Source organism: Chaetodon auriga, chromosome 11 (assembly GCF_051107435.1).
Source record: "Chaetodon auriga isolate fChaAug3 chromosome 11, fChaAug3.hap1, whole genome shotgun sequence".
NCBI lineage: Eukaryota > Metazoa > Chordata > Actinopteri > Chaetodontiformes > Chaetodontidae > Chaetodon > Chaetodon auriga.
The window spans coordinates 20,724,520-20,744,688 of record NC_135084.1 but is presented as its reverse complement, the minus strand read 5'-3'; the positions used below and the strand labels follow the sequence as shown (position 1 = coordinate 20,744,688).

The 20,169-nt window shown below is 43.3% G+C and overlaps 2 protein-coding genes across 2 annotated transcripts; both read left to right on the top strand.

Annotated features, from left to right (window-relative positions):
* Positions 1-1,782: 1,782 nt before the first annotated feature.
* On the top strand, positions 1,783-10,951 carry pnpt1 (polyribonucleotide nucleotidyltransferase 1). The gene is made up of 28 exons (XM_076743804.1): positions 1,783-2,058; positions 2,335-2,395; positions 2,850-2,924; positions 3,080-3,185; positions 3,284-3,333; positions 3,479-3,542; positions 3,626-3,673; positions 3,807-3,920; positions 4,417-4,603; positions 4,897-4,948; positions 5,111-5,168; positions 5,287-5,383; positions 5,480-5,582; positions 5,800-5,870; positions 6,026-6,062; positions 6,148-6,214; positions 6,330-6,419; positions 6,587-6,640; positions 6,878-6,987; positions 7,116-7,187; positions 7,549-7,612; positions 7,717-7,800; positions 8,104-8,187; positions 8,341-8,447; positions 8,617-8,672; positions 8,842-8,920; positions 9,025-9,072; positions 9,161-10,951. Exons 1-28 carry the CDS (start codon positions 1,940-1,942, stop codon positions 9,314-9,316), a joined length of 2,313 nt encoding a protein of 770 aa, XP_076599919.1. The 5' UTR covers positions 1,783-1,939; the 3' UTR covers positions 9,317-10,951.
* Positions 10,952-11,352: 401 nt separating this feature from the next.
* Positions 11,353-20,061, top strand: ppp4r3b (protein phosphatase 4, regulatory subunit 3B). The gene is made up of 16 exons (XM_076743085.1): positions 11,353-11,804; positions 12,426-12,481; positions 12,998-13,096; positions 13,276-13,899; positions 14,749-14,826; positions 15,304-15,420; positions 15,584-15,700; positions 16,436-16,567; positions 16,728-16,830; positions 16,927-16,968; positions 17,237-17,395; positions 17,587-17,756; positions 17,871-18,010; positions 18,120-18,268; positions 18,363-18,499; positions 18,748-20,061. Exons 1-16 carry the CDS (start codon positions 11,663-11,665, stop codon positions 18,847-18,849), a joined length of 2,367 nt encoding a protein of 788 aa, XP_076599200.1. The 5' UTR covers positions 11,353-11,662; the 3' UTR covers positions 18,850-20,061.
* Positions 20,062-20,169: the final 108 nt, after the last annotated feature.

Here is a 20,169-nt window from a genome sequence, read left to right as displayed (position 1 = left end):
CAGCATGGTCTAAATAATTCAAAGGCTCACAGAGATCTCTGTAAGATGATCGTTAAGTCATAGATTGATGTATAGATTAACAGACAGTCTGCAGATAACCAATTAATTCCTGCGTTGGTCAATTAACATTTACATGAGGAGATTCTGTGAGAAGCCTCTTCAAGGCAAAGCAACACAGAATCCTCCACTGAGCTATTTATGATCCTTGTAGTCTACCACAAAACACTGACTGGTCCATTACGCACTAATAGTCCATGGCTCTGCTTGGTAATAATGAGATCTCAATGTGGCCCGGAGCCATGGAAACAAGATAGCACTAGCTAGAAACCTTGGTAATAATGGGAACGTGTGCTTGTGTTTTTCAGTGTGTGTGTGAGAGCTTGTGTGAAATCCTGTTATTCCTCCCTGCAATTAGCTGGAGTGTGCACACGTGTTTGTGCATGTGTGCATGCGTGAAAGTAATCCAGAGAGTGTTAGGGATGCTGTTAACGCTCATCTGTTGCCATAGCAACCGCAGCAGCCCCACTGTTTGCGTGTTGGCTCACTGACTGACTGCAGGGCTGTCTGGCTGGAAAGCAAACTTCTGGGCTGCCTGTCTGATCAGAAGGCAAGGTCGCTGATTTACTGACTGATGCACTGAGACGCACAAACTGGCTGATGGAAGCACATAGAGTCCATTTTTTTCCCCAGAAATATTTCACAGTAAACAGTGTGCTCCAGCAGAGGAGTCTTTTGGCAGTGGGAAGACAAACAGACACACTCAGCAATTTCTCTGACTTACTGCAACCTTCAAATAAAATGCCCTTGAAGTTTCAGTGATGCATACATGAAAACTGGGCAGTGGTTGAACATAGCAGCACAAATTATTCAAAGATGAACTTAATTTCTAAAATATACACTATGCAGTGATGTATATATAGAGAGAGAAAGGAAGGTGGTTGATCAGTGCATTTATATTCTTATGTTCTTAAAAGCTAAAACGTGATCTTTGTGAAGAAGTCCTGACACCTAGCGGTGAGGATTTGAAATTGCATATTTGAGGCTCACAAGCTGCTTCTACCTTCTCTCTAAGCGATATGCCAGTTTATTTTCAGGGACATAGACATTGTATTAAATGGATAATTAAGTTATATTACCTGTAAATACCAAACAGGTGCTGAAACTGTTCTACATTTGTGAAACACAGTGTGAGTCTATAACAATTAAGTCGATATTGTTACTTGTATGGAGCCTGGTAGGTATAAATGTGATTGTCTATATGTAAAGACGTAAAATGTTTGATAATAAAACAAACCATATTTAATAATCAGTCACCTGTATCCCAGAAAAGTTGATTTAAAATTACAAACATATTACTTTAACAGTCAAAGCCAGACGTCTATCTACGTATTTATAACTCAAAGCCCGCATGAACCGAAGCTGGAAAACGTCAAGTGTAGCATCAAAACTGCTTTGAAAAGCAGCTTTTAAAGGTGCCAAAGACAAGTGGATGTTATTTTATGGTCGTTAACATTCTATTTTTGCCCCAAACTATCAAACTTTAAACCATGTATTTCAATTCATGAGCGGCACAAACTGGGGTAGCCGGCTGCTGGCAGCTAATATGGTTTCTTCTTCTAAACGGACCACAAAATAATAATAAAAAAAAAACTTGTACCTTTTCGCGCTCTTGCTGAAATAATTTAACGCTAATATTTCGAGGCAAGCGCCGAGTGCGGCATTTAAAAGACAGCTGAGGCGGAACTGTTGTGCAATGTATGACACGGACACTTTTGGTCATACACAATCGCCTCGGTTGGCCCAATCGGAAGACGCGGCTGTACGACGTCCTTCCGCACATGTGACGAACTGACATGGAAGCCCCCACGCGCATATCTGCACTGTAAAGGCACTAACCGTACCCGGATAATTGTCGTTTTGTTTTTCGGTGTATTTAAACATGAGGTATTTGCTCCGACTGGGGCGCTCGTTCGCGCGCTTTCATGTGCGTTCATGTCATCAAAGTGTTTACAGCAGCCATTGTAATCCACGGACAGTGGGAGTGGACCTTGGGGAGAAGTGAGTTGACATTCCCATCTTCCAGTCACTTCCATAACTGTTAGTTCAGATTTCTGTTTTTATTTTACTGGTAATGTTTTCTGTTATCGCTGTTAAAGTGCATCCGTTGCTTTGATATCCTCCTTTTTATGTATGTAGTTCTTAACTAGACCCAGAACAGACAGCTGTGATGTGTTGGTACTCAGCGCACAGAATTAGCTAACTTTACAGCTTGTACCGATGACAGGTTTCGCATCTGATATATTTTGATGTGTTGTGGTCTTGTTTTCTTTGTAGGAAACTTGAGATCTCTTCAGGGAGGTTTGCTAGATTTGCTGATGGATCTGCTGTAGTACAGGTACAGAAAACAGGTGGATGCCACCTGGAAGCTGCTCAGTGTCCTCCCTTATCTTTATTCTGCATATATGTTTGTACTTTACCTCCCTGACGTCTCCTCATTGTAACTTCACTGTTGGTGTCAACCCTGTGAATGCACCATCTGTCCTGGAAAAAGGATCATTTTCTGTTGTTCTTTCTGAGATTCCTCCCCTTATGTTAGAGTATATATGGAGTACAGATTATAAAGCCCTGTGATTTGTCATTTTGGGCTTTAGAAGTACTTGATTTGACTTGATTTGACTCTCAAGTATTTCACCAATGCAAAATATGGGTAATTGTTAAATTTAGCAAAATAAGAGAATGTTAATGGGGCCCTGCCTTATGTAATCTATCTTGTGTAAGTGCTGTAGGACCAAAGGTGTGATTTGTATAAATTTTTTGGTAACTCTTTCGATCTCTGTCTCTTTTTGAAGCTGGGAGACACCTCTGTGATGGTGACTGCTGTGAGCAAAACCAAACCCTCTCAGTCTCAGTTCATGCCTCTTGTGGTAAGATCTCTAACGTTACAGTAAAATTCCCAACCTGCCTTTGTTTTTAGACTGTGATTGAGTTCATTGTGCTCATTCTAAAGAATTTCTCTGGTGTTGTTGCATATATATCCAAGGTAAATGTCTCATGAAAGAATGGCCTGTTTGACTGACAGGTGGACTACAGACAGAAAGCGGCTGCCGCAGGTCGAATCCCCACGAACTATCTGAGGCGAGAGCTGGGGACCACCGACAACGAGATCCTCACCAGCAGACTCATCGGTGAGTTGATTAGAAGGCGTCTCGTTATATGTCTAACTTCAGTGCTGCTGATGTTGAACTGTGAATGACTGACACTTCCTCATGTTTCTGCTCATCAGACAGGTCAATCAGACCGCTGTTCCCTCCTGGTTACTTTTATGATACTCAGGTCAGTTCAGTTTGAAACGGGTTTCACCTTTATGTGGTAATAGTTTTGCCCTTTTTTTGCTTCTGGAGCAAGGATGGTATTAATGTCACTCCAATGTCTTGTGCATGTGCGTCTGGATCCATGTGCTTGTTCATGTCTCCTGAAGGTCCTTTGTAACCTGCTGGCAGTAGATGGTGTCAATGATCCAGATGTGCTGGCCATTAATGGAGGTGAGTTAAATCTCAGACATCCATGTTTTCCATAGTGTTGTTTTTTGGATCCTTAGCTAACACATTATTTTCTTCCATTAAAGCTTCTGCCGCTCTGGCCCTGTCTGACATCCCCTGGCATGGACCCATAGGTGAGGAGCACAACAGATTCAGGCCTGTTCACTCAAGCCTTAGTGACCTTACATCCTGTTTTTCACTCACCTGGTAAGTTTCAGTTCTTGGGATATCAGGCTGAGGTCTACGTGTGTGTTTGTGTTTTTACAGGTGCTGTGCGTGTGGGCTTGGTCGATGGAGAGATGGTGATCAACCCCACGAGGACACAGATGACTTCCAGCACTCTTAACCTGATTGTGGCTGGAGCCCCCAGCAGTCAAGTTGGTTAGTTGGCAAACAGAATGAAACTCCCAGCAGAAGCTTTGGACTTTATTTCCTGAAAAACCAGACCAGCAATAATGGGACAAATATTTTATTATTAGTATTCATGCATTAACATGTCACGATGCTATATAAACTGAGAGCTGCTTCTAGCAATGTGCAGGTTCTAAGACAAGCAGCCTAACTTTGCTGTATAAATAGAAAACTTAATTAACTGTTTCTCCAAATCTACAACCCTCATTCAGCCCTGAGCAGTTTTTACCAAGTGTTCCAGACTCAGGGTCATATTTAGAGTCACATTTAGAGAATTTGTTTTTTACTGTAGTTACTGTACTCATATATGCTGTAGCTTACTTACTATAGGTGCAGATGTCATCAACACAAATATGCTCAGCATCTGTAATTTTCAGCTCAGTGTCGCGGGTTATTAATTGACATCTTGTCTCTGTGTCCAATGATAACATCACCACGTCTTTTAATGTGGCTGTGTGTCTGCCAGTGATGATCGAGGCGTCGGCTGAGAACGTGCTGCAGCAGGACTTTTGCCATGCGGTGAAGGTGGGAGTCAAGCACACCCAGCAGATCATACAGGCCATCCAGCAGCTGGCGCGAGAGCAGAAAATCACCAAGCGCACCCCAGTCAAGGCCTTCTCAGTCCCGACTGACATGGTGGAACATGTTCGACAGTAAGACCTCTGCAGCTGACGGTTGTGCACATGCAAGGAGTATGTTAGCTCTATATGTAATGGTGTGACATCAGTGTAGCATTAGGAGTGTACCAGAGTTTTTTTTTTTTTCATGAAGCAAATTGTCTAAATTAAACAAAGGTAAACTTTATTGAGTCATGTGTTTACCTGTGGTACTGGGGACCTTGATGAAGCAGTGCCTGAGCTTGATTTCTACAAATTGAATGAAAAAAATAAGCTTCATGTTGTTTTAGATGCTAGTAATGACTTGTTTTTCCTTGTATTTCTTCCAGATTTGCCTCTGAGAGGATCTATGCCATTTTCACTGATTACACTCACGATAAGGTAAAGTCAACTCGAAGTTACCTCTGTGCGCTAACCCTCTCTTACTGCCTCATGTGGTCATCTTGAACTCGTCTTAGCGAGTATTCGCTGTGTATTTAAGTAATTTAATTTAATCTTTCTCAGAAGATTCAAATTATCATGTTGATAATCATCTTGTCTTAGATCTCAAGAGATGAAGCTATCAACAAAGTCCGACTAGAAACCGAAGAGAGCCTGAGAGGTAGCTCATCCTCATGTTGTATTGAAATCGTCTGGTAATTTTATTCAGTTGAGCGTGTGCTTAATTTCTGTTCCTGTATGTGAGCTGAACACTGTGCACTGTCATCTTCCATGTGTAGAAAAGTTCCCTCTGGCTGAGCCCTTTGAAGTCATCGAGTCCTTCAACACCGTGTGCAAAGAAATCTTCCGCAATTTAGTGCTTAACGAGTACAAGAGGTAAGTCCATGGTGGAATGGATGTACACTCTCATGACACATGTTGTGCCTTTGTAACAAATGCAAAAAGTGGATTTTTGGATTGTGTGTGTTGTAGATGTGATGGGAGGGAGCTGACTTCTCTGAGGAACATTTCCTGCCACGTCGACCTCTTCAAACCGCTGCACGGCTCAGCTCTGTTTCAGAGGGGACAGACACAGGTAGTACAGAGCAGAGCCTTAAGTTGAAACATACATATTGTGGAGGAGAAGAATGTCATAGAGAGAGAGAGGTCTGATGTTGTCTTCTGCACAATAGTGTAGGTTTGACGATGAATGCGACCCCATGAGGGTCTTTGCTCTGTCTTGACTCTTTAAAATGGACATTTAGTCTTTGAACAGAGGAAGCTCAGTCCTCGTCCTCTATCTCTCTCCTCAGGTGCTGAGCAGCGTCACGTTTGACTCCCTGGAATCCAGCGTCAAAGCAGATATTATCACAACAGCTTTGAGGTAAAGTGATCACCGGTGAATACACACACTCACATTGTTTATCAGGACAGTTCAGATAGAGTCAGTTCATGCTGCTCAAGAACATCAAACCTGTTTCATACCTCTGTATCTGAAGAGAATTTAACTCAGGCCTCTCATTCATTTTCTTCCTGCAGTGGCATCAAAGACAAAAACTTCATGCTTCATTATGAAGTAAGTAAAATCCTGTTTTCATTTTTAAAGTCTCGTCCTTTAGTTTTCATGGTGAGCTTAAAATCAACCTTGCCTTTATTTTCAGTTCCCTCCATATGCAACCAATGAGACTGGAAAGATGGGAGGCATCAACAGGAGAGAGCTTGGACACGGTTTGTGCTGAAGTCCCCTGCTTGTCTTCACTCCACTCCACTCGTTCCCATCAGGACTCTTATGGACAAATGTGGATGTGTTTGTTGATTTATGTGTCTTTGTGTATTTCTAAAGGGGCCCTGGCTGAGAAAGCTCTGAGACCAGTCATTCCGAAAGACTTCCCTTTCACCATCAGGGTCACGGCGGAGGTGCTTGAGTCAAACGGTGAGTGTGGGGACAGTTTTAAAGTGTAAAAACAACAAAGTCTCCACAGGAAATGTGCTCATTGTCTGGCAGGATGTCTCAGACAGGAACACGGATTTACGATGTCTGACAGCCTTTTGCTCCTTTTTCCTTCCTCTTCCTATTTCCACCTCCTGATCTCCTCACAGGATCGTCCTCGATGGCTTCAGCATGTGGAGGCAGCCTCGCTCTAATGGACGCAGGTACCACAGTTGGAAAGCATGAAATAGCTCTTTCATAGCTGATAATGTCTATTTTATTAGTGCATTGAATATCTGCCCTTCATCTTCAGTATTGTTCTTAGTTCACTACACATCTTACAAATACAATGTATACAAATACTACACCATAAAACTCTCATAAATCTCAAGGCTCACTCTAATGCTAAGTGTAATTGTGTGATTATGTGGAGCTAACGTGCCCAAGTCTGTGTCTTGCAGGCGTGCCCATCTCTGCTGCAGTGGCCGGTGTAGCAGTCGGCCTCATCTCCAAACCCAACCCAGAGAAACCTGCGGAGATCCAAGACTACAGATTATTAACTGATATTCTGGTACGTACAGTACAGCTGTAGGCGGTGTGTGAGCGACCTCACAAGTACACATGCAAATGTGTAACGAATGTCTCTACTCAGTTATAGTGGAGATGTTTATTGTGAGCTAATTATTATTTTCTCAACAGGGAATAGAGGACTACCTTGGGGACATGGACTTCAAGTTAGCAGGAACAAACAAGGGCATCACTGCTTTGCAGGTACTGCGTGTGGCTCAATCTGTAGCTGCAAAGGTCATAAAGACTAGATCAGTTTACCTGAAAATACAACAGTTTCATATTTCACCCTCAGTGTGGTGTAAATGCAAATTGATGCTGTGTGAAATTTAGAGCCTTAATTTAAGATATGCTCATCTTATGCACATAAAGTTTATTATGTATTATAAGATTCTGCCACGCTGCTGAAAGGGAGTCATTATTTGAGTGCTGTATAGTGACCACTGGGGACCAAGGGTACAGGCCAAAGCCATGCAGTAGGTCAACATGTCACGGCTGTGCTCTTAATGCTGCTTTAAGTTTCATCCTGTGGTCTGTATTTTAAATGCCTTTATTTAACCTCCAGGCTGATGTGAAGATCCCAGGTTTGCCTCTGAGGGTGGTCATGGAGGCTGTGCAACAGGCCACCGGTAAGCTCAACTGGAGAAACTGAGCTCATTTTACATTAAAGAATAAAGTGTGTACATGTTCCTGGTGGTCTAATGACCTTTGTTTCAATATTGTTATGTTCCAGTGGCAAAGAGGGACATCTTGGCCATCATGAACAAATGTTTAGCAAAACCCAGAGAGACTAGGAAGGACAATGGCCCCGTTGTTGGTAAGTTTTGTGTTTGCACATTTTAAAAGAAGAGGAGGAACACACTTGGAACACGTTGAACTTGTTCTGTTCTGCACTTCTGCATCCTCTTTGGCTTCTGCATGCTGTTCGGGGTCATTACATTCAGGTGAATTTCAGACTGTAGCTTCACCTGAACATATAAGGCCAGGTCATGGTTCAAGGAGGTTTTAAAGGTGCAGGAGGTCACAGAATGGTGTGAAGCTACTGAGTGATGACAATACTGCCTATCAAGCAGTGTTGTGTCTTGATTACTGATGTACATGAGTCTTATTCTGTCCTCAGAAAATGTGCGGGTGCCTATTTCCAAACGAGCGCTCTTCGTCGGTCCAGGAGGCTATAACCTTCGCAGGCTACAAGCTCAAACGGGTAACGTGTAATATAAGATTCCCCTTTAACTGAATCAGAAAACCAACCAGAAACACGACATCTTCGTGAATGAAGAACAGTTTTCCGTTTTTCAGTCTGCTGCACAGCTCAGAGTTTTTAACAGAGCGTTGTTGTTTTTTTTTTCTTCTTAAGGTGTGACAATAAATCAGGTGGACGAGGAGACTTTCTCCGTGTTCGCTCCCACACCGGGAGCCATGCATGAAGCCCAAGAGTTCATCGCTGACATCTGCAAGGATGATGTGAGTCTCCACCAGTAGGGGCCTTTTTAAGAAAAACTACAAAAAAAATCATGAATGGTGCATACCACACCATACCCCAGTGCTGAGAAAGAGTCTCATAGTTGCATGTGTGCATGTACAGTACATGTATGAACATACAGCACGTGTTTACTTCTGTGTTATGTTGCAGCAAGAACAGCAGCTGGAGTTTGGTGCTGTCTACACTGCCACCATCACCGAGATACGGTAAGCTGATACATGCTGATGTTTAGTGTGAAAGAGTATTTGATGCCAGTCATGAACTCAGTTTGAACGTGCTGCAGAGGAGGATTTTATTCATGTCCTCAGTAGTCAAGATTTGGAGATCAGTTTATGGATAAAACAGCTTCTGAAGCCTTTTCCTTCTCTGCTTCAGGGACATTGGTGTGATGGTGAAACTTTATCCCAACATGAGTGCCGTCCTGCTGCACAACTCACAACTGGACAACAAACGGGTCAGGAGATTTTCCTCTGCATGCTGTTTGCCTGCGTGTTCATCTTTCTATGAGTGAATGAAATCACAGCCTAAAGTCATCTCTTTTATATTTTTCTCTTTTAGATTAAACACCCAAGTGCCTTGGGTTTAGAGGTGGGGCAGCAGATACAGGTACGTGTCAGTAACTGCAGACTGTATGGTCAAAAGCAGCCGTCTGTGTTTACACTCTGGGCTCATTGCGTCTGACTTCTGCTCACAGGTGAAGTATTTTGGACGAGACCCAACAGACGGCAGGATGAGACTCTCTCGGAAGGTGCTGCAGTCGCCCGCTGCAACTGTCGTCAAGTCGCTGAGTGACAAACAGAGCATCTCCATGGGTTCAAGCAGCAGCCACACGAACAGCACCGATTTGTGACACACCAACACGGCAGGATAATGTGGACTTACACTGAGTAGATTTTGCAAAAGAATAGTCCTGTTGAAAGATCTACCGAACCCAGACACAAACTGAGCTGGTGCTGCACGTGCAGAGGCTTCCCCTGCCGCCGTGGGTGTGGACGTGACTGAGCTGCGCTGGAGCGAACTGCAGCTCATCAAGTACAGTGTCCTGCTGTCACTGTGCGTCACAAACTGAGATGAACACTTGGGTAATAATGAGTGGGAGACGCACATTTTCAGAAATGATGAATCTGTTGTATTTTTAAGTGTCCCCTTTTATGGTGTAATGTCTTCAGATTTGCCACCTCAGTTAGCACTGACAGCATCAAGCGGTAAGAGGGTTTTCTTTCAATTTCCCCAACACTCATCAGTTTTTACCCAACAGTGTAATGTTTTTTTAATTCATCGTTGTGATATCATTGACTCTTGTGGTACTGGACTTTCATATTTGGCGTCCAGCATGGAAGCGCGTCCTCAAAGTTGCCAGGATATGGATCAAAGATATGGACGAAGAAGGCAAAGTGGGAGCATATTTTTGTTATATTTCCCTATATGTTGTGTTACATTTGAGGTTTATGTGAGTCATCTGTAAATAAAACTATCACTGGTTGCTTTGTAGAGTTAAAAATTCACAAACAGGTCCAGAACCAGACTCTAATCTAGCCCAATGTTCACATGCCAGTGTTGCACTGAAAAGCCAGCAAGGAATTAAAGTTGTGGCACAGACTGTATTCAGAGGGAGGAAAAGATCAATACAGCTAATTAAGACAGTTCAAGAACAGTCACAGTGGAAGTAAAATTAGCTTTTAGACCATTAAATGAAGAAAAAAAGCAATGAAATAACAAATGGTGAATGAATTTATTGAAAAATAAATCGTGTTGCAACAGCTGAGGGTTCAGGCCCCTTTTAGCAACGAGTGACCAGGCAGTAATCAACACTATTTTAAGTCTGAAGACATCTTCCACCCACCCTGGAGCACGCCTGGTCATCCCACCACTGTAATTAGAAGAGAAAAGGCAGTCTTTATACACAGCCACTGTAATTCCTGTCTGGGTGGCTCAAATGTGCACATACACAAGCACCTCAAGACAACTGCTTCATATGTGCAGGCTTCAGCCAGCTGGCTCCTAAATAATATGATGGTGGAGGGACAGCTTCCTGCACCCATGAGATGTAGAGGCCTGAGGCTCAGGAAATTAGGAAATACCAGAGTCAGGAAGTGCTGTATCACACTCTGGATCTGTTGGCCCATTGGTGATTCATCTATGAGACTCTGGGATTGTTTACTTAAATAAAACTGTAATTATTCTCCCTGTAGCAGAATTTATGGTTATATTTATAATTCTCAACCCCAACCCTAAAATTTAGAGGGTGAAAACTGAGGCAAACACAGTGAGTTAAACCTCTCTTCCATCTCGTATGTTGTGAACTGAAAGTTGTTTTCTGAATAATGCAAATAACTGAGAGGGTCCACTGTATGGTCCAATCCTTTTTGGAGCATAATACATTTTATAAGAAATGTCTCCCTTTTTGTGTATTTTTTTTTTTTTTCCAGACTGGATGACGTTTGAGATGCTCACTATCTGTGCTAATAAACTGAGGTGGTATTGGAACTGTGTTTGTCTCTTTGTCTTACTGATCCTACGGGCAAATGCTGGAAAAGAAAATTAATCAAACAAAAATAATCAAAAATGACGTGAAGAACTTTTTTTTTGTTGGTATTTCAACCATTTTGAATCCACTGGATACTACAATGGTGTAATAACGGATTTGTTTCAATTAAGTAGTTTGTATAGCAGCGCATTATAAAAGTCATTAATTTAAAAGAAATGGTAGTCATTGTTTGGTCCTTGTTCTGCCACCTGCAGCAAACTGCTACTGCTATTGCTTTTGACGCCAATAGGTGGCGCATTGAACTTTTGGTGCTGCGGTTTTGCCATTGGATGATGCCGCTCGGAGGAGGAGACCCCGCGGCGGTTTGCGCTTGATTGACGTCGAAGAAGAAAAAGAACACAAGATCGGATTACAAGATGGCGGTCTGTGGACGTTAGCAAGAAGGCCGTTAGAGTTGTTGTGTTCTCTGTGAATTTTCCTGTTTGATATTAGGCCTTCTGTTGAGTTGTTCCACGTCGCGAACGTAATATGTTTTTAAAATAGCTACAGATATACTTTACTGCTATTGTGAACTTTACTTAGACGTGCATGTTTTATAACATGCGGGTGGAAACAAAGTTAACAGGTCGAGGGTAGGAAAACACCAGACGGGGTGAGGTGATAGCTTGTTAGCAGCCAGCTAGCCTGCTAGCTCCGACTCGGTTAACCATGTCGGACACTCGGCGGCGAGTGAAAGTATATACGCTGAATGAAGATCGGCAGTGGGACGATCGGGGTACCGGACACGTTTCGTCTACCTTTGTTGAACGGCTGAAGGGAATATCATTATTAGTTCGGGCCGAATCAGACGGTAAGTTCCCAGTTAGCGTAGCCGCATTGGCGATCCGTTGGCTAGCGGTAGCATGCTAACTCCAGGCTGTTCGGACAAAATGCTTCAATTGTCCACTGTGTGTTCTTGGTTAACTTGATAGGCTTGCTTCTTCGAATTTGCTGTAGTATATGGAATCTATTGTTTCAGTCTGTTTGGGTAGCAAGTGGTAACACTAGCTTTAGATTAAAGCCAGTAATTTATTGATAAGCTAGTGCTAGCAGGCTCCTTCGTTTAGCAGGCGACGTGATCTTAGTAGCATGGGGGGCCTTCAAAGTCTAGTCTTAAACGTACAAACTTGTTCTTGATCCGGATAATAAACCATTATGTGTTCATGTTCAGACCAATGAAACATAAAAATGATACTGGGAAAAGGCTAGCAGTGGGTAATAGTGCCTTCTGGTGTTAGTTTTAACTTTTGTATATTTTGTAACATTGCTTTATACACGTTTCACATTGTCTATCTAGCTTTAAATGCTCTCTGCCAGGCAGATTAATTGACCTCAACCTTCAAGAATTGGTCATATTATCATTCGTCACTCTTAGCTGTGATCGCTCGCACTAATTCGAAAGTGAAAAGTTACACAAATCTTTTTGTTTTAGGATCACTATTACTGGAGTCGAAGATAAGCCCGAATACTGCATATCAGAAACAACAGGTAAGATTAATGCGACCTCTCACACACCTGTGGCATTTAAATTCACAACATTTCCACATTTCGATTTTTTAGTTTTAGTCGTTTCAGCGTTAAGACTTGTTGCTCGACAATTACAGTTACAATGATGCAGTGCGGACAATGGAAATGCACCATCTGTTCCCACTATAAACCTCGAAATCAGCACCCAATGAGCAAGTTACATCAATAGTTAAAACTTCATCAGCAAACTTGTTTTTCACAGTCAGTACTTGAGGAAACACATGCCATTTTCCCCATGGTTTGAAAGGACAGATCAGTTTGCATATTGCAGACAAAGTGACATCATTTTAAAGGGCTTGTTTCCAGGTTTACACATTTACAGACATGAAGTTGCCTAGATGTGTTTAACTACATTGTGTGTTTTGAGCATGTGACCTTTGTGTGTGAACTCTCACAGCCATGCCTGAGTGTTTCTAGTGAATATGCTTTGCTGTATTTCTTTGTGTACAGTTTGATGTTTCTCTCTCCTCCTTCCAGGATACACTGATTGTCTGGTCGGAAGCAGATAATTACGACCTTGCCCTAAGTTTCCAGGAAAAGGCTGGCTGCGATGAGATCTGGGAGAAGATTTGCCAGGTAAAGTTGATCTCTTTTTGCCCAATTTTTGCTTGTTTACTGTCGAGTACACAAACACAAGTTGTGCTGGTTTGCTGATGCTGAAATTTTAATAACCCTACCACGAGTGGCAAGAGGCGGAACATTGGTGCATCTAGTTTAATTATTCACTTCATAACTACCATCTGTTTATTGCCCAGGTCCAAGGCAAGGACCCTGCCCTGGACATCACCCAGGACCCCATTGACGAGTCGGAGGAGGAGCGCTTTGAGGAGATTCCAGAGACAAGCCACCTGGTGGAGCTCCCTCCTTGCGAGCTAAGTCGACTGGAGGAGATCGCTGACTTGGTTACCTCTGTCTTGTCTTCGCCCATCCGGAGGGAAAAACTCGCCCTTGCCCTGGTGAGCGAGGGCTACATCAAGAAACTCCTGGGTCTTTTCAGAGTGTGTGAGGACCTGGACAACAGGGAAGGCCTACATCACCTCTATGAGATTGTCCGAGGCGTATTGTTCCTCAATAAAGCGGCCCTCTTTGAGGTGATGTTCTCTGACGACTGTATCATGGATGTGGTGGGCTGCCTTGAGTATGACCCAGCGCTGGTTCAACCTAAACGGCACAGGGAATTCTTGACCAAGACAGCAAAGTTTAAGGAGGTGATCCCTATCACGGACTCTGAGCTGCGGCAGAAGATCCACCAGACCTACCGGGTGCAGTACATCCAGGACATCATCCTGCCCACACCATCTGTCTTTGAGGAGAACTTCCTGTCCACACTCACCTCCTTCATCTTCTTCAACAAGGTGGAGATTGTCAGTATGTTGCAGGTAAGGATCCAAACCAGGTAACTCATGTTATTCTCTCAGGCATTGTTTATCCACATACATTTGTCTGATGGGGTTTTCTGTACCAAATGCCATTTGCCAGTTGAACATTGTATGTCTGTACGGTACTTTCCTAAATCTACAGTGTAGTTTGGCTGGTGCCTCGTTTGCTACTGTGTTGCCACTGGTTGAATTTTGTTTGACAAGAGAACCTCCCCTCCCTGTTGTTCCAGAGAGTGATATAGTTCATACTTGATGATAAATGAATAACTGAATTTCCATCATTAAAAGTATTGATTTCTTATCAGAAATGTCTAATGTCAAATCATGTGGAAAATATATGTGAGGTTTTATCTCTCCTGTCTTATTTGCAGTGATTCTAATCATAGATGGATTGAAATGGATTGTGATAATCTATCTGTGCATGCTGTGATCTAACAGTGTATATGACCACTCAGGACATTTTGTCCACCAGTGGAAGACGTGTTTGTAAATCTAGTGTTGTAATGTGACGATTCATTGTTTAAAAATATGGACTATTAAATCATTTTTGACAGGCCATTCAACAAATGGGTTAATGTCTGTTGTCAATGTGGTGCTTATGTTAGGCTTGTGTTAATTTGTTCGATCCAGTCATTGTCACAATGCAGACAGTACCTGTACACTCACATTTAAGGTGTTCGGTGTCCAGTGATTGTATTCCAGGGCGATTGAGAAGTGAAATGATCCTTGATTCTTGTTGCTGCAAAACTTGAGTACACGGTGCCAAGGATTAAGTTTTGTATTCCTCTTCTGTTTCTTTGTGTTGTAGCCTTAGGGTCTTATTTTCTTAACCCCGTTTTTGTGCCACAGGAGGACGAGAAGTTCCTGACGGAGGTCTTTGCACAGCTCACAGATGAAGCCACAGACGACAGTAAAAGGAGAGAGCTTGTAAGTCAAACATTTGTCAAATAATGTTGTTTGTGATCAAATGTAGATGTGGACAAAATTGTAAGTTTGGCTTTCATTGCTGTGAGGATAAAATGTGCTCAGTATTACTGTTCTTCTTGTATGGATTCTTTCTGCTGTCTGTAATGACATCTCTCTCTCAAGGATTAAGTGGTTTTCCATAGCAATTTTGGTGTGAGTTGCTTCTTTGTCTATTGGCTTTTAATACAACTTTGCCAGCATTCATTCAGCAGGGTAGACTGTCTCTGAGAGGGGAATAGGAAATCAATCATTCCATCGGTCCGTGCAGCTGTCATTTATTAAACGCTGGAAAAGCTTCACATTAGATTAAATGAATTTTCCCACCGCACAAATGAAACGGTGCTTCGGGATAGTGTTTCTGTCAGTGACCTTTAACTGTTTGCTTTAATGTGACAACTGCTGATTAACCATTACATTTTTTCCCCCTCTCCTCCTCAGGTGAACTTTGTTAAGGAATTCTGTGCATTTTCACAAACGCTGCAGCCACAGAACAGAGACGCTTTCTTCAAAACTCTGGCAAATCTGGGCATTTTACCTGCTCTTGAAATAGTCATGGTACGTTGTGGGCATTACATGAATGTGAATGTCTAAGTTAGTGTTATTAAAACAGTTCTTTGGTTTAACGTACTCATTTTATTTGCTGAGGATTGATTAACTGGGGAAGCATTTTATGTCTGTCCTTGTTCCTGTGGTCAACTCCCGTTTTCCTCTCGTTCAGGGAATGGATGACCTGCAGGTGAGGGCAGCAGCTACAGATATCTTCTCTTACCTGGTGGAATTCAGCCCCTCCATGGTCAGGGAATTTGTCATGCAGGAACCACAACAGACTGACGACGTAAGCATCCAGACATCATTGTAAACGGGCCTGCTTGCACTTCTTGGATGCCAGAGAGTTGTTTGGTTCAGCCCAGGATTGCTTTTATAGAATATACACATTAAAAAAGTTCTATTGAACACAGTATTGTTGTGACAGAAGGAACAGTCAAACTGAATTTAATTATGTACTGCTCTTAAGTTGGTTGATACTTGTATTAGATGTGGTGTGCCGCCTGATGTACTGACATACCTTCATAGTATTTCCAAATGAAAACCTAAGAGTGCATGTAAAGCCTCACAGGCTCTTAGAGCAGCGCTCCTCCCAACCACTGAGTAATTGAGGTGAACTCTAAATATCAAATGGACATTTTAATCCTGGTGATTGCTTGTGCTTTGTTTTACTTCAATGTATGAGATATACAATGGAGTAAAACACTAAGTGGATGGATGAGGCCTTCAACTGGCAGAGAAACAATAAACTGTGCATTGATTGCACTTAATCTACTGTTTATTGACAAGGTCCGCCTTTTTTAAACTTCCATGTATATGTATATAGATAGATAGATACTTTATTCATCCCCAAGGGAAATTCACAAGAGGTGGAGCCTGTATAGTTTAGTGAATCCATAATCCTTTCTGCTTCATTAGTCATGCAGAGTTTTTGTTGGATGTCTCTTTTAATCTGGATACGCTGTAAGACGGAAACTGCTTCATTTTGACTGTATCTTCTTTGTGTGTTTTCTGGTGTTTACAGGATGTTCTGCTGATAAATGTTGTGATCAAGCAGATGATTTGTGACTCTGATCCAGAGTTAGGAGGGGCTGTCCAGCTGATGGGTCTGCTCAGGACGCTCATAGACCCCGAGAACATGCTGGCTTCCACCAATGTAAGCACCGAATCTGTTGACCTCATTTATTTTCCCGCATAATTCATGCTGCTCTCACACATTGTGGCCAGCTGGAAAATTTCAAACCCCTATTTGCTTCAACCAACTCTAAAACATCAGCACGACTTAGTAATGATTCTCGTCATTTGCTTCCTTTCAGAAAACTGAGAAGACGGAATTTCTGAGTTTCTTCTACAAGTACTGCATGCATGTCCTGACTGCTCCTCTGCTGGCCAACACAGCACATGACAAAAACTCAAAAGGTGAGCTGAGGACAGGGGCCTCACATTAACCGGAGTGTTTGAGACTGTAAGATAAAGAGAGAATTTGACTGATAATTCTGTGTCATGGCCTTTCAGATCTGCAGGAGGGATCAACTAAGATCAACCCGGTCTGTCCAGGTGGGTGTTGGAAATGTTTGTTCTTGGGACAGATAGTAACATGTTTTAATTTTGTTTTAGTCTCACATTCATATCACCAGCAGCCATCAGGAAAGAGATGATTTTCTACATCATATGAAAAACAGATGTGTTTTGCTTTAAAAAAAAGGACTTTGGTTGCACACTTGCTTCAACTAAAAGTCTGCAGCTTGATGTGAATTTTGAAAGTGTTGCATTGCACACGTGAGAAGTCCTGGTGTGAAGTAACGTTGTTGTTTATTTTCTGTAGACAACTTCCAGACAGCTCAGCTTCTGGCACTGATCCTGGAGCTTCTGACCTTCTGTGTGGAGCACCACACCTATCACATCAAGACCTACATCATGAACAAAGACCTGCTCAGGAGAGTGCTGGTGCTCATGAACTCAAAACACACCTTCCTTGCTCTTTGTAAGTGCCCACATACACAAGTGGTTCAGAAACACACACACGTACACACCTTTGTGCTGCTTTCTCTCTTCTCTGAATGTTCTGTCATTGGTTTGCCTGTTTACTGAATATGTATCCAAGCCCTCGCCAGTGAAGGTACTTGGATTCACAAACCGCTTCGTTTCTAAATCCGTTGTCTGTTTTTGTCCCAGGTGCCCTGCGTTTCATGCGCAGGATAATTGGTCTGAAGGATGAGTACTACAACCGCTACATCATCAAAGGGAACCTGTTTGAGCCTGTCATTAACGCCCTGCTGGACAACGGCACCCGATACAACCTCCTCAACTCAGCCATCATAGAGCTCTTTGAGTTCATTAAAGTGGTGTGTAGACACGTGAAATAAACCTTCATGAAAAGTGTCCATTGGTGTAGAGTGTGTGCATGTGGCACTGAAAGTGGACTGTTTGTGACTTTCCTCCCCGTCTTCCCTTTCCAGGAGGACATCAAGTCTCTCATAGCTCACATTGTGGATAACTTCTACAAAGCACTTGAATCCATTGAGTACGTCCAGACTTTTAAGGGCCTGAAAGGCCGGTACGAGCAGGAAAAAGACCGGCAGAGTCAGAGACTCAACAGGTCAGTAGACTGATTGCATACAGAGGGTTTACTGCTCCCCCAAACATGAAGGAAACAGATTTTTCATCACCTTAAGCTCTTGATAACTGTACTTCACTCTCCCCCATAGATATCGCAGAGATGCGCGGTCGTTGGACGAGGATGAGGAGTTGTGGTTCAATGACGACGATGATGACGACGAGGGCGAGGCTGTGGAGAAGAGCCGAATGGAGGATGACTTCTCTGACAGCTACGGCAAGTACATGGAAGCCAAAAAAGGTAAGCTGCTCTGGCATTACTGCATGTATCCTCCTTGAAACTTCCCCCCCGATTGCAACAGTAAGTCTAATATTTACAGTGTCTGTTACTGCAGGAGCGGCCAACGGAGCTAACGGTGCCAATAACGGGAAAACTGCTGTAATTCCACCCGCCTCGCCGGCCGTCACTCCGAACAACAGTTCAACTTCCTCCGTCAAAACAGTTGCTCTTCCTGCCACACCAGTCGTGAAGGTAATGCATCTTTACAGATAGTGCTGTGAAGTTATTTACTAAACCCTCTGGTCTGCAGCCACCTTTTAGCCAACATCATTGTCACCGTCAAACTGGTGCAGAAGTCTAATCTGTTTTCCTTATTTGAGGAATCAAATACAACCTTTGATGATATACCACACAGCACCTGCAGAAGTCGGGGTTTTGCCTTGATTAGGCTTGGAATGTGTCCATTTTAGTCACTCTTTTTGTCTTCCTGTTTCTCTTAGACTGCTCTGGTTGGTTTGGTGGACTACCCTGATGACGAGGATGAAGAGGAAGAAGATGAGGAAGAGCAGTCTCCAAGGAAGCGGCCCCGCCTGAGCTCTTAAGGCTAATTGTCCTCTGTTTGGTCGCGGCGGATGGACACGGAGTCCCTCCCATCCTCCCTCCTCTGGTCTTCTCATTGGTCCTTGGCCTGCCCGTGCCACCTGTCAGTCTCACTGAGGAGACGGGCAACGACGAGCTCCCACCTCACTCAGTCCCTCCTGATCTCTGCTCCTCTTTTCTCCCTCAGTGGAAGAAGATGGAGAGCTTCTTTTGGAAAGAAAGTCAGATCAGACCCATGATGATTTTACTTCTTTCCCTCTACCAACAGCCTCCTCTGGGAGATCCCAACCTCTCCTGTCTTTGTCCTGAGGAGAAACTCATTGACCCTTTGCAGACTCATCCCTCTCTTTCATAACACTCTCCCCATTCTGACCTCCTTCTGATCAACTTTCTCCTCCTCATCCACCATCCTACGTACGGACGGGAGAGGCTGCGGTGGAAACAACAGTGCCAAGGCGGTTCCCAACTCTGCTCTGTTGCTATAGCAACAGCAGCACGGAAGCTGCGGTACTACAGCAGCCCCGCAGGAACCCTCACGCGTCCTCTTCTGAACTCTCTCTTCATCCTTGTCGAACCCGAACCGGTGAGCTCCAGAGACAGAGGAAGCCAGAACACAACCAGCCAGTGAATGAACTGTTCAGCAGGCCAGTCAGGCTAGCAGGACTAGCCGTCGTAGTGATAGAAAGCTTGACTGGCTGACGTAGCGTGTGCCTCCCTGCCGCAGAACTGCTCACTTTTGTCGGGGATAGAGGGATCTAGGCAGCATAGAAGAATTAAACAGATCGTTGAGAGACGAGAGAGGTGACAAATGACAAACCGTACCAGGATGAAATCTCAGCTTAGATCCAGAGGAGCAGGACTCAAACCTTCAAAAGCCATGGCGTCAGTTTGGCCAAGGCACACACAAAAACACACGCGGCGTCTCACACACAGGACTGCGATAGCCAGAAATCCTGTATTTCATGACTTTGTTAAAAAGTACTGTACAGATGTTATTATTTTTCTTTTTAATCATTTGCCCCTGATCTGATTTTAAAAGGGGAGAGAGATACCTACCTACCTGTGTATTTTTGTTGTTGTTGCACAAAAGGTGGGGGTCACTGTTCACCCTTTCAGTCCAGTTCATTTGATTCAATGTAAAATGCAGAGAAGTTGCAAATGCTGGTTTTAAGAACAACGTATTAAAACTGCAGTAAAGTCATTTTTGCAGCCAACGTTTTGAGGATGTCTGGAGTTTTGTATTTTCGTGGCCTCGTTACGATGCACACGGAGCCCAGTTTTTCTTTTGACTGGGTGACAGACCTGAGCTGTTGGTGTGCTTA

What these genes read in the sequence shown, in the direction of transcription:
- pnpt1 (XM_076743804.1), top strand. Translation starts at nt 1,940, where the DNA reads ATGAGGTATTTGCTCCGACTGGGGCGCTCGTTCGCGCGCTTTCATGTG. An exon ending in TTCAGAGGGGACAGACACAG is followed by an intron (nt 5,583 to 5,799) that starts GTAGTACAGAGC and finishes CTCTCTCCTCAG; the next exon opens with GTGCTGAGCAGCGTCACGTT. An exon ending in CCTCGCTCTAATGGACGCAG is followed by an intron (nt 6,641 to 6,877) that starts GTACCACAGTTG and finishes TGTGTCTTGCAG; the next exon opens with GCGTGCCCATCTCTGCTGCA.
- ppp4r3b (XM_076743085.1), top strand. Translation starts at nt 11,663, where the DNA reads ATGTCGGACACTCGGCGGCGAGTGAAAGTATATACGCTGAATGAAGAT. An exon ending in TCTGGGAGAAGATTTGCCAG is followed by an intron (nt 13,097 to 13,275) that starts GTAAAGTTGATC and finishes TTTATTGCCCAG; the next exon opens with GTCCAAGGCAAGGACCCTGC. An exon ending in CAGAGTCAGAGACTCAACAG is followed by an intron (nt 18,011 to 18,119) that starts GTCAGTAGACTG and finishes TCTCCCCCATAG; the next exon opens with ATATCGCAGAGATGCGCGGT.